Source organism: Eulemur rufifrons, chromosome 27 (assembly GCF_041146395.1).
Source record: "Eulemur rufifrons isolate Redbay chromosome 27, OSU_ERuf_1, whole genome shotgun sequence".
NCBI classification, from domain to species: Eukaryota; Metazoa; Chordata; class Mammalia; order Primates; family Lemuridae; genus Eulemur; species Eulemur rufifrons.
Window position 1 is genome coordinate 16,988,857 of NC_091009.1, and position 13,949 is coordinate 17,002,805.

Genomic DNA, 13,949 nt, shown 5'->3' on the forward strand with positions numbered 1-13,949 from the left:
ATAGGAAAAATTAGCTGCGCATGGTGGCGCATGCCAGTAGTCCCAGCTACTCGGGAGGCTGAGGCATGAGGATTGCTTGAGCCCAGGAGTTTCAGGTTGCCGTGAGCTAGGCTGACGCCACGGCACTCTAGCCTAGGCAACAGAGTGAGACTCTGTCTCAAAATAAATAAATAAATAAATAAAATAAAATCAATAAATCAATAAATCAAACTGTAGTAAGTTATTCTTTTTTTTTTGAGACAGAGTCTCACTCTGTTGCCCAGGCTAGAGTGAGTGCCATGGCGTCAGCCTAGCTCACAGCAACCTCAAACTCCTGAGCTCAAGGGATCCTCCTGTCTCAGCCTCCCGAGTAGCTGGGACTACAGGCATGCGCCACCATGCCCGGCTAATTTTTTCTATATATATTTTTAGCTGTCCATATAATTTCTATCTATTTTTAGTAGAGATGGGGTCTTGCTCTTGCTCAGGCTGGTCTCGAACTCCTGAGGTCAAACGATCCGCCCACCTCAGCCTCCCAGAGTGCTAGGATTACAGGCGTGAGCCACCGTGCCCGGCCGTAAGTTATTCTTTTATTCTAGTCTTCATCATATTGCACTGCAATTTGTTTATGTATCTGTATATAGTTTATGGGCTTGAGAACCAGAATTTTACTTTGCTTTTATTTTCTATAGTGCCTAGCATACAGTAAACATTTGATACATTTTTGCTGACTGAATGAATTAGTATATTCAGTAATTATTTTTCTAATCATATCAGATTAATACAATTAGAGATTGGGTCTGTATTGCAATAGGATTCTAGTGGCACACCTAAGTTTTGTTCTTTTTTAAACAAACAAAAGCACTCTTTGTACATACTTTTTGAGGGTATACAATCTCTTCACGAAGGAAAGTGTTTTCTCCAGCATTCTTATCAAATAGACCCCAGTCCATCTTCAGATCCCAGATGAGGGTATAGCAGGAACTGATGATACAAAAGATGATCCACAGGTAAAAGAACACCATGGTGTCCGAGTGACCTCGTTCTGAAGACAGAAAAGGGAAAGGGAGAAGAGCAAATTACTATATTTAAATAAAATTCTTCATTAAATAAAACTAATTAAAACCCAGATTCTTTATAGAGCTCCAAAAGAAAGACTTTAAACAAATCTTAGGAGGATCACTGTCTAACAAAGGTTAAATAATAAATATGATTTCCCTGAGATCCAAAGTAATCATCATTTATTGAACATATAACAGTATTTGTACAAATGTGCATTTGGAGTTTGGGAGGCTCTGTGCTGAATACATAAAAATCCAAATGATTGCAAAAAAGGTTCTGAATGTTACAAAAGATGTCATTTTAATTTTTGCCATTAGGTGGCAGCTTAGGGTAAAATACGAAAAAAAAAAAAAATCCTGAAACACTACTAAAGAGGAACGTGCTGGCTGCATCTGCTTCAAGAAATTCTTGGATTGTTTTTATTTTAGAATGACATTTCCTTCATACACTCAGGTTTTGCCAATAAATACCACAAAAGCAATCAGATAATTTTAAGTCTAGATATAATGCAAGAAAACAGATTGATGAGGAATTTACCCTTAAGGACATATATAAAAGCAAATTTCTCTCAAGTTACAAAGCAAAGCATGATATTTTTGCTTCTTTTAGAGGGTGTTGATTGATACAAAGGCTTAATTTGAATTTATGCTGGGAGCACTATGAAGTGCTTTATGCTGAAAACACTATAAAGCACCCTAACTTAGAATAATAATTTGCAAATGTAGTTAACACAATTTAGTATTTTTTGCTCCTAAGTGCTTCATATATTCTCTAATGAAATTCTTCTTTGGTAAGTTCCAGAGTCATCTTGATGTTATATGTGTTCTCTCGGTGCAGGATATGGGTATATAACTGTTAACAAGGTTCTGAATCATTCAGACAAAAAGGCATACAACATCTAATTCAAAAAAGTTTAAATTCTGGTCATTTTCTCAAAGGTACAGAAAGGAAAGGATATATCATATATCATTCATAATCCTTCCTATTAAATAAACAAATGTCTATTAATCACCTTAAGGGTATATTAATATGTTAAGTACAGTATGATTCAAAGGCACCCTTTATTTTCTTTTTTCTTTTCTTTCTTTTTTTTTTTTTTTGGAGATGGAGTCTCACTCTTGCTCAGACTGGTCTTGAACTCCTGAGCTCAAGCGATCCTCCTGCCTCGTCCTCCCAGGGTGCCAGGATTACAAGCGTGAGCCACTGTGCCCAGCCCAAAGGCACCCTGTAGAAATTCATAATCTAGTGAGGGAAAAAGACATCTGTTATTGATGATAAATTTAAACTTAAAATGAAGTATACACAAAGTGGATGAGAACATCAAGGAGAATGGGAATGTTTTTAAAAGTAGGAAAAAAGAGGAAGTAGCATTTGTGTTATTTCTAGAAGGACAAATAAATAGTACTGCACAAGTCAGGCACATGAGGTAAGATCATTCAAGGCTGAAGATAATAAGAAAGCTTGGGAATAGGAAAGTGCAAGGTATGTGTGAGAAGTTACAAGTAATCTATATCTAGTGTAAGTGAGGATGTGAGAGAATTGATTTGATTTGAAATGAGTATGGAAAAGACATTTTAGGTCTGACTGTAGAATGCCTTCTTGGGCCTTAGGATCAGATCTGTGTTTTAGAAAAACAACTGGTTGGCAGGTTACTTGCATCAGAATTACTTAGTTGGTTAAAAAAATAAATACCTCAGAGCTCCAGTGTTGTCTTAGAGTCAGCTTTTATCAGCTCATGAGAGCCAACTGTTAAATTTTCAGAAATTTTGGCAGCTGGTTGTTAAACACAGTCATTATTAAATTACAGAAATTTACAATTAGTTATATGGAAAACAAAGGTAAATACTCAAAATTCACTTCTTAATTATTTTACTAAACTTTGCTATCTTCTGTTCTCTTGAGGTTATATACATTTATCATACCTTTATGGCAGAAATACTATATAACGCTGTGCTACGCCACATCCTTTCACAACTCCACATTCAATGTTACCATATTAGTAGCTTGAAATTGACTATGGTGGAAATATTTACACCATGAAAATCAGCAAACACTACAAACCAATGCTCTCCATCCCCACTTCCCACCCAAGGGCTGGTTTGTTAAACATATATCGGCACAGCACTATTTAGCTGTTTCTCTTAGAAAGTCAGTGGTAGGGAAAAGAAAGATGTATTTTAAAAATGGCCTGCAAGTGATTCTAATGAGCAGCCCAGCTTGGACACAAACACATTTTCAGGTTTAAATTATTTCCAAAAAAAATTTTCTTCATCAAAGGAAAACTGAGGCTGGGTGTGGTAGCTCACACTTATAATCCCAGCACTTTGGGAGGCTGACGTGGGAGGATTGCTTGAGGCCAGGAGTTTGAGACCAGCTTGGGCAACACAGTGAGACTCCAGCTCTATAAAAAATAAAAAAATTAGCCAGGCATGGTGCCATGTGCCTGTAGTTCTAGCCACTTAGGAGGCTGAGGAGTGTACTACACTCCAGCCTAGGTGACAAAGTAAAACCTTGTCTCTTAAAAAAAAAAAAGGCGGGGGGGAGAAAGAAAAAGAAAATTGAGGTGAATATTTATACTACATTGTGTCATATGAATTATCAATTTAAAATGTATAACAAATTATTTACTTATGTAGGTATAGTTGGATGTGTTTTGACATGTGTTTATTTCATTCTACATAAAGATACAGGGTCTAGCTGAGTAGGTATCATTCAATAATTAGCGTCATGGTTGCATTAAAAAAGATGCCATTATAAAATTCACCTACTAAGGTCTGCAAAGAATAAAGCAAATACAGCCACTTAATAAAATTTACTTTTATATTTACAAAACAAGATCAAAACTAAGAGAGAAAAACAAACAACTATTAATTATGTTAGCAACTCTTTTTCTAATTGAATGCTTAATATATGCCAGGTACTTTACATATATTATCTCATTTAATTTTCCCAGCAATAACCTATCATATTGTTTGCTAGTAAAAGCTAGGACATGGGAAAATAGTAGTAATAGATACACTCAATAGGAGGTAACAAAATGAGTATTTCTCAAGTAAGAATAGGTAATATCAAGTCTTAATTCTGCCCGCTGATTTTCTTTCCCTCTTTACTAATTACTGAAGAAATAATTGAGCATAAATTATTATATAAAAGGAGATGGGGGAGTAAAAATAGTTAAATAAAAAGGGAATTAATAATGAAACTAACATCAATGTGCTAACTTTCTGGTATTTCTCCTAGATTTTAAGTCTTGTCCTTAGAGTATAATTCTTACAGTGGTACAATGGGTCAGGATCACTCTTTCCTAAGTTCATATTATTTCTGTTAAATTTCTATGAAAAATACATGAGGATTTATTGACTTTTAAATAAACAAATATGCTTATGGAATATTTCAGCATAAGTAATGTTTTATCTCATGGACTTCTTCAAATAATGATTAGCATTTACCTGGTCTATGAATGCTACATTTTGGTCTCATTTTAATTACTACCCTTATTTGATCTTTCCCATCTCCCAAATGAAGAATGCCTCTCCCTGAAATCATCTGTCTTCATTGGTATTCAGGAGAGGTACTGGAAAGATATTATCACTTTAGGCAAGCAATTACATCTTATTCTCTCTTGGCTAATCCTGGTAGCCCACTTTAGTGATGTTTAGAATCACAGAAAATCAAGTCATTGCTATTCTACCCTAAGCTTCTCTCTGTTACACACCTGCCACATTAAAAACATAATTCATATTGGACATATATATATAGTAATAGTATCCACTGAATGTAAAACAAATAAAAATATACTTCTTAGAATTTTGCACCCATAGCCTTTGTAGGAATGATAAAGGAAAACAATACGTCAGGAAAAGTGCTAAAGAGAGAAGCCAGAAAAATTACATATAGAAATCATCTTGAACCATGTTTCAGGAAGGAGATCTTAAAAATGAAAAATGTGACATCATGTGAAGAAAGAAAGTGAATAGTTTTCATTTTACCTAAAACCTCATTATTTTACTAGTTTGAAATTAAATAACAAAATAAACTGAACATAGTTTTCAAAGCCCAAACCTATATAGCCGAGGTGAATTATGACTGAGTTTAGCATCTTAGCAAATCATGGATCTATCACTTTAAAAAAAAAAATCAAACCACTGAATTGTGAGATTAAATTAATATTGTTCTCTGAAAAAATTAACAAATACAGATATTCCCCTGACCTTCAGTGTTTTAGTTAACATGTGAGATCACATGTATTTCTCCCTCAGGTAATTACCATCCTTAGGGCAGGCAAGGCAGACATTATTATTTCCATTTTACAGTTAAGGAAACTGAAGTTCAGAGAGATTGCCAATAGTGGAAAGATAACTAGATTTGAAGTTAGAAGATCTGGGTTTGAATCCAGATTCTGCCTCTTTCCAGCTTTGTGGTTATAGAAAATTCATACTCTTAAAATGATTGAGGTAAAAATGGAACATATGGCCGGGTGTGGTGGCTCACACCTGTAATCCTGGCACTCTGGGAGGCCAAGGTGGGAGGATCACTCGAGGTCAGGAATTTGAGACCAGCCTGAGCAAGAACGAGACCCCATCTCTACTAAAAATAGAAAGAAATAGCTGGACAACTAAAAATATATAGAAAAAATTAGCTTGGCATGGTGGTGCATGCCTGCAGTCCCAGCTACTCAGGAGGCTGAGGCAGAAGGATTGCTTGAGCCCAGGAGTTTGAGGTTGCTATGAGGTAGGCTGATGCCACTGCACTCTAGCCCGGGCAACAGAGTCAGACTCTGTCTCAAAAAAAAAAAAAAGGAACTCATTAGGCCTCAGGATAAACGGGGGAACCAGAAATAGGAATTCCCACCTAAGGAACTTTTTGTACTAGATAGTGTTGTTTCTCTAAGTCCATTTTAACTCTAAAATGGAAAAGTAGTTCCATAAAACTATGAAGTGACAGTAAAAGACATTTCTAAGATAATGTGAAAAAACAGAATTTAAAAACTGTACACATTATTTCATGCCATATATAAAATTATTAATATGTTTATGGAAAAAGATAGAGGTGGTTATCTCAGATGACAGCAGTAAAATTAAAGGACTAACTTTTAATTTTATTTCTGTATTATGTGAATTTTATTTTTATAGTGATATATATATCCATGTTTTGCTTATATAATTAAAAATAAGGCCGGGCGCGGTGGCTCACGCCTGTAATCCTAGCACTCTGGGAGGCCGAGGTGGGTGGATCGTTTGAGCTCAGGAGTTCGAGATCAGCCTGAGCAAGAGCGAGACCCCATCTCTACTAAAAAAAAATAGAAAGAAATTATATGGACAGCTAAAAATATATATAGAAAAAATTAGCCGGGCATGGTGGTGCATGCCTGTAGTCCCAGCTACTCGGGAGGCTGAGACAGGAGGATCGCTTGAGCTCAGGAGTTTGAGGTTGCTGTGAGCTAGGCTGACGCCACGGCACTCACTCTAGCCTGGGCAACAGAGTGAGACTCTGTCTCAAAAAATAAATAAATAAATAAATAAATAAATAAAAGAAAAAGTAAAAGGCATATATGTTGTAAAAAAATAAATAAAACAGTCCGTTTTGTAGGTGACATGATTGTCTACATAGAAAATCTCAAGGAATCTATAAAAAAAATCTCTCAGAAGTGTAGTGAGTTCAGCAGGGTCACAGAATATAAGATAAACACCCCAAAATCAACTGTATTTCTATATACTAGCAATGAACACATGAACACCAAAACTAAAAAATACAATTTTTATAGTCAAACTTCTGAGAACTAAAGACAAAGAAAATAATCTTGAAAGCAGTCAGAAAGAAATGACACCTTATCTAAAAGAGAAAACCAACTTAATCACAGAGGCTTTTCCACTGGTAACCAGAGAGGACAGGGGGAAGTGACAACATTTTTCAAGTACTAAAAGAAAGAAATTGTTAATATAGAATGCTATATCCAGCCAAAATATCCTTCAGGAATGAAGGGGGAAAGCAAGACATTCTCAGATGAAGAAAAACTTACAGAATTTGTCACTAGCAGGCCTCCCCTAAAAGAATGGTCAAAAAAGTTCTTTAAATAGAAAGTAAACAATAAAAGAAGGAATCTTGCAACATCAGGAAAGAAGACATGGTATGCAAAAATATGGGTAAATGCAGGAGATTTTCCTTCTCTTGAGATTTCTAAATTATGTTTGAAGGTTGAAGCAAAAATTGTAACACTATCTGATGTGGTTCAAAATGTATTTAGAGGAAATATTTAAGACAATTAAATGATAAATCGGGGAGGGTAAAAGAAAGTAAAGGGTGATTAGGTTACTACACTTAACATAACCTGTTAAAATGAAGACACTTGAGACTTTAACATGATATACATAAACATAATATATGTGACACATATGTATGCTATATATATATATATATATATTACACATACATACATACTTAGAGTAACCACTTAAACAGTTATACAAAGAGATATAAGAATACTAAAAATACTATAGACAAATCAAAATGGAATTAAAAAAAATGTTCAAGTAGTCCACAGGAAGGCAGGGAAAAGAAAACAGAAACCAAAAATCAGAGAAAACAGAAAATACAAACAAAATGGAAGATTTAAGCCCTAATACATCAATATAGTAATTATGCTTTACTCTCAGGGGATATGTTCCAAGACACCCCAGGGGGATGCCTGAAATTGGGAGGAGTACTGAACCTTATATATGCCATTTTTTCTTATGATAAAGTTTAACTTATAAATTAAGCACAGTAAAAGATTAACAATAATAATAAAATAGAACAATTATAACAAAATACTGCAATGAAAGTTATGTGAATATCCTGTCTGTCTCTCTCTCTCTGTCTCTCAAAATACTATAATATTTTCAGATCATGGGTGACCATGGGTAACTAACACTGAAAAGTAAAACCCAGGATCAGGGTCAGAGGGACTACTGTATAAAAAGGCAACATGAGAGATACTGTGGTGATGAAAGTGTTCTGTATTTAGACTGTATCAATGTCAACATCCTGGTTGTGATAGCGTGCTACACTTTTGTAAGATGTTACCATTGGCGGATACTATGGCAAGAGTATATGGTATCTCTGTATTACTTCTTGCAATGGCATTTGAATCTACAATTATCTCAAAATAGAAAGTTTACTTAAGAAAACCCACAAAACTTGGCTATTCCTCAAAACCTCCATTGAGTTAACCACTTTCTCTTTCTAACCACTTCAGTACCCTATACAATACTGACTACACAGTATTATTGCATGTATATTGCAATGGTCTATTGCAATATGGTCTATTGTAATTTGTCTGTCTCCCTTACTAAACTGTGAGCTCCAAAAGGAGATTTTAAAGGCAAGATATGTTGTGTTCATCTACGTATGTCTAGCATCTAGTAGTTCCTGACACATTGAAGGTATTTTGCAAATGTATGTTCAATAAAATCGATGTGACCAATGTAATCAAGAAGGTTATTTCAGTTATTAAATTTCATTTATATTCAATTTACTATTCATATAGATTTTTATTTATTGGCTCCTCAATAATAAAATGATCTCTTTAGTAATTATTAAAGATCTAATTCTGTCTTTCCCCACTCCTTTAATACTATAATTAAGTAACAACAATTCTGGAGCAGATAAACATAATTATGTGCTCCTGAAAAGAGATACCATTCCATTGCATTAATTACATGGAATGCTGTTAAACATAATCACTTTAAAAAAGAAATACAAAAATCATATAAATGTCTGACAATGTCTCAAATGCTCATTTTATGAAGCCATAAGAATACTTCAGGTATTACATACATACGGGAAGGAACTTTTTCCCGAATTTGAAATGAAAAAAGTTAAGTTATAAACACAAGCTAAAATTATAGTCATTTAAAAATGGAAAGAAGATTGGAGTATATCTTTAAGCAGCTAGAATACAGTAATTAGAGTTGAATACAAAATAGACATAGATCATAAAGATGTAATCTACATATTCCACATTATGGTTAGTTAACAAATCTAAAAAGAAGGGAGTGAGAGTAAATATAATAGGAGACATGCATAGAGAGAACGAAAGCCAAAATCTCTTCCATGATTTTTCACACAGCTTGCCAATATTCTACAGCAGTGTAACATATCAGATCTAAAAAAGCCATCTGAAACGATTCTAAATCTCAGAGTGAAACAGTCCAAAACTGTGATGTCTTTTTATACAAAACTTCATTTGATACTTTTTTTTCAAATTATATATTTTTAGACATATAGCAAAACCTGTATTATCCCAAACTCTCTCAAAAGGATCCAAGTCAGTACTTCTGAAACACCTATTCAAATATTTAACTCTGGGATCCATCTCATTAATTGCACTATGAATCCACTTTGAAAATTAATTAAAAATAAAAAGTTTAAGTAGTCTCTAATGATGTTAAGCAGAATAAAAGCTGATGGGTGAAATAAAAATCTTTCTGTTGGTAAAGGAACTCTTGGGTCTCCTTTCTTGCTGTATTTGTGTGTGCGTGTGTGTGTGTTTAGACTTCCATTAGAGTAACACTTCTTGTCTGTCTTGCCCTTTATCATTCCTCCCTAAGGAAACTTTATATATATATATATATATATATATATATGTCCTCAAAACCTCCTTATGCAGTGAGTACTATTATCACCAGGTAACATGTTCAAGATTCAGTGATCCATTGTTTACTTGTATTCAACTCTTATTCAGTATGCTTTATTGCCTCTCTACCATTCATTGCTTGACCGAATAAATAATACAAATAATATAGTAGGAGGAAGTAATATTCAAACCAAGTTTTACTTTTCTCCATATTTTCTCAATACCACATTTGTTTATAACCTCTGTTCTTTACATTTTACTAGGATTTACTAAAGTGTGGTCAGTGAATCACCTTTAGCAGAAGCACCAAGAGATGCATGTTAAAAATGCAAATTTTTGAATCATCACCCTAATCCCACTGAATTAGATTGAAGGTAAGACCCAAGATAATGCATTGTAAAGCAAGCATCCCAGGTTATCCATATACACACCAAAATTTGAGGATCACAGCATTATATCATGCTGCCTTGTTGGAAACAACTTTTTAGAGTGGAAAAAAGAATAAATTCAGAAATTGAGAATTCTGGTTTTGCTAGTCACTATCATATCATCTTAGGCAAACAAAATCAGAATAATATCTGTTCTACTTTCTTTCAGGGTTGATAAAGGGTTCAAAATGAAATAATGTCTGCCAACATGCAACACAATTCACAAATAGCTCTAGTAAAATAATATAAGGAGTTAAAGTGGCCTCAGAAAGTCTAAGCCAACCCTTTTTAATGGTTTGTTTAAAAGATGAAAATAACAATTTTTTTCCCTATTTATAAAAGAATTGCATGCTTACCATAAAATTCATAAATGGGCAAACAAAGTGAGAGCATTGGATAATCATAACTGGAGAACATTATGTTAAGTGAAATAAGCCAGGAACAGAAAGTTAAACATCTCATGTTCTCACTCATATGTGAAAGCTAAAAAAGTTGACTGATCTCACAGAAGTAGAATAGAACGGAGGATACTAGAGGCTAGGAAGGATAGGAGGGTTGTGGGGGGGACACGAAGATTTGTTAAAGGATACAAAACTACAGCTAGATAGGAAGAATAAGTTCTAGTGTTCTGTATCACTGTAGGATGACTATAGTTAACAATAATATATAGTTTCAAATAGTTGGATGATATTGACTGTTAACAACACAAAGAAATGATATACCCCCTTAGTTAAATATATTCCTAGGCATTTTATTTTCTTTGTTGCTATTGTGAAGGGTAGTGAGTCTTTGATTTGGTTGTCAGTTTGCTGTTAGCATATAGGAATGCTACTGCTTTTCTGTACATTGACCTTGTAACCTAAGACTTTGCTGAATTTGTTTGTCAATTCCAGTAGCCTCATGGCAGAATCTTTGAGGTTTTCTAGACATAAGATCATATCATCAGCAAAGAGTGATAGTTTGACCTCTTCCGTCCCCATTTGGATGCCCTTGATTTTCTTCTCTTGTCCGATTGCTCTGGCTAGGACTTCCAGCACTATGTTGAATAGAAGTGGTGATAAAGCGCAACCTTGTCTGGTTCCAGTTCTAAGTGAGAATGCTTTCAATTTTTCCCCATTCAGTATGATGTTGGCGGTGGGTTTGTCATATATGGCTTTTATCATTTTTAGGTAAGTCCTGTCTATGCCTATTCTGTTAAACATTCTTATCATAAAAGGGTGCTGAATTTTGTCGAATGCTTTTCTGCATCTATTGAGAGGATCTTTGTTTTTACTTCTATTTATGTGTTGAATTACATTTATAGATTTGTGTATGTTGAACCATCCCTGCATCTCTGGGATAAAGCCCACTTGGTCGTGATGGATTATTTTTTTGATAAGCACCTGAATTTGGTTTGCTAGGATTCTGTTGAGAATTTTTGCATCTACATTCATAAGGGATATTGGTCTGTAGTTTTCTTTTTTGTTGTGTCCTTTCCTGGTTTTGGTATCAGGGTGATATTGGCTTCATAAAATGTGTTGGGGAGGATTCCTTCCTTCTTGATGTTGCGGAATAATTTCTGCAGGATAGGCACCAGTTCTTCTTTGTAGGTCTGGTAAAATTCGGGCGTGAAACCATATGGTCCGGGACTTTTCTTTCTACAAAGATTTTTTATTGCTGCTTCAATTTTGGTACTTGATATTGGTCTGTTCAGGAATTCTGTTTCTTCCTGATTGAGCCTAGGGAGGCTGTGTGTTTCTAAGAATTTGTCCATTTCCTCCATGTTTTCAAGTTTATGTGCATAGAGGTTTTTATAGTATTCATAGATGATATTTTGTATTTCTGTGGTATCAGCTGTAATTTATACTTTCCATTCCTGATTGAGCTTGTTGGAGCCCTTTCTTTTCTGCTTCTCATTAATCTAGCAAGAGTGGGTCAGCAAAATCAGCATTGTTAAAATGTCTATACTACCCAAAGTGATCTACAGATTCAATGCAATGCCTATGAAAATACCAACAACATCATTTTTTGCAGATCTAGAAAAAATAATTCTACACTTCATATGGACCCAGAGAAGATCCGGTATAGCAAAAGCAATCTTAAGCAAAAAGAACAAATTGGGAGGCATCGATGTACCGGACTTCAAGCTATACAACAAGGCTACAGTAACTAAAACAGCATGGTACTGGCACAAGAACAGAGTCATAGACCAATGGAACAGAACTGAGAACCCGGACATAAAACGATTTTTATATAGCCATCTAATCTTTGACAAAGCAGACAAAAACATACACTGGGGAAAAGAATCCTTACGCAATAAATAGTTCTGGGAGAATTGGATAGCCACATGTAGAAGACTGAAACAGGATCTGCAGCTCTCACCTCTCACAAAAATCAACTCACAGTAGATAACAGAGTTAAAACTAAGGCACGAAACTGTAAGAGTTTTAGAAGAAAATGTTGGAAAAACTCTTATAGAAATTGACCTAGGGAAAGAATTTATGAAGAAAACCCCAAACATAATCACAACAATAACAAAAATAAATAAATGGGACCTAAATTAAAAAGCTTGTGCACAGCCAAGGAAACTATCACGAGAGCAAATAGACAACCTACAGAATGGGAGAAAATATTTGCATGCTACATATATCCAATAAAGGGCTGATAACTAGAATCTACATAGAACTCAGGAAAATCAGTAAGAAAAAAATCAACCTCATTAAAAATTGGGCAAAAGATATGAACAGAAACTTTTCAAAAGAAGACAGACTAATGTCCAAAAAACATGTGAAAAAATGCTCAACATCTCTAATCATCAGGGAAATGCAAATCAAAACCACAATGAGATACCATTTAACTCCAGTGAGAATGGCTTTTATCAAAAAGTCCCAAAACTATAAATGTTGGTGTGGATGTGGAGAGATAGGAACACTTATACACTGCTGGTGGGACTGTAAACTAGTACAACCTCTGTAGAAAATAATATGAAGATACCTCAAGGAGCTAAAAGTAGAACTACCATTTGATTCAGCAATCTCATTACTAGGCAGCTACCCAAAGGAAAAAAAGGCATTCTATAAAAAAGACATCTGCACTACAATGTTTATAGCAGCACAATTCACAATTGCAAAGATGTGGAAACAACCTAAGTGCCCATCAATACATGAGTGGATTAATAAAATATGGTATATGTACACCATGGAGTTCTACTCAGCCACAAAAAACAATGGTGATCTAGCACCTCTTGTATTATCCTGGACAGAGCTGGAGCCCATTCTACTTAGTTAAGTATCACAAGAATGGAAAAACCAGCACCACATGTACTCACTATCAAATCGGTATTAAGTGACCAACACTTATGTGCACATATAGTAGTAACATTCATAGGGTGTTGGGCAGGTGTGAGGAAGGAGGTGGGGATGGGTATATTCACACTTCATGGGTATGGTGCACACTGTCTGGGGGATGGAAATACTTGAAGCTCTGACTCGGGTGGGGCAAAGGCAATATACGTAACCTAAACATTTGTACCCCTGTAATATGCTGAAATAAAAATAAAAAAGAAATGATATATGTTTTAGATGATGGCTATGCTAATTACCTTGCTCTGATCATTATACATTATATGTATCAAAACATCATTATGTACCCTAAAATATGTACTATTATGTGTCAATTAAAAATTAAAATTAAAGAAGAATTTTGGTATGTGTATTAATAAGTAACATTGGAATACACTTTTACTGAGTGTGATATTCTTCAGAATTATGCCGGTTTTATAAAGAGAAATAAGATGCTTTCCTTCTTTTAAGATTTTAAACAGTATACATGGCACAAAGTTTGAAAGGTTTCATAAAATTTTACTTGTGCACATATTTTGGCCTGAC

General features: G+C 34.6%; 1 protein-coding gene across 2 annotated transcripts in view; it reads right to left on the reverse strand.

The window, feature by feature from the left end:
- The window catches only part of XPR1 (xenotropic and polytropic retrovirus receptor 1), a 138,025-nt gene that overhangs the window by 13,188 nt on the left and 110,888 nt on the right, over window positions 1–13,949 (reverse strand). For both annotated transcript variants that reach the window (XM_069459296.1, XM_069459295.1), the window contains one exon: window positions 858–1,024. In XM_069459296.1, coding sequence (XP_069315397.1) covers window positions 858–1,024 — 167 coding nt within the window. The remainder of the gene's footprint in view (window positions 1–857; window positions 1,025–13,949) is intronic.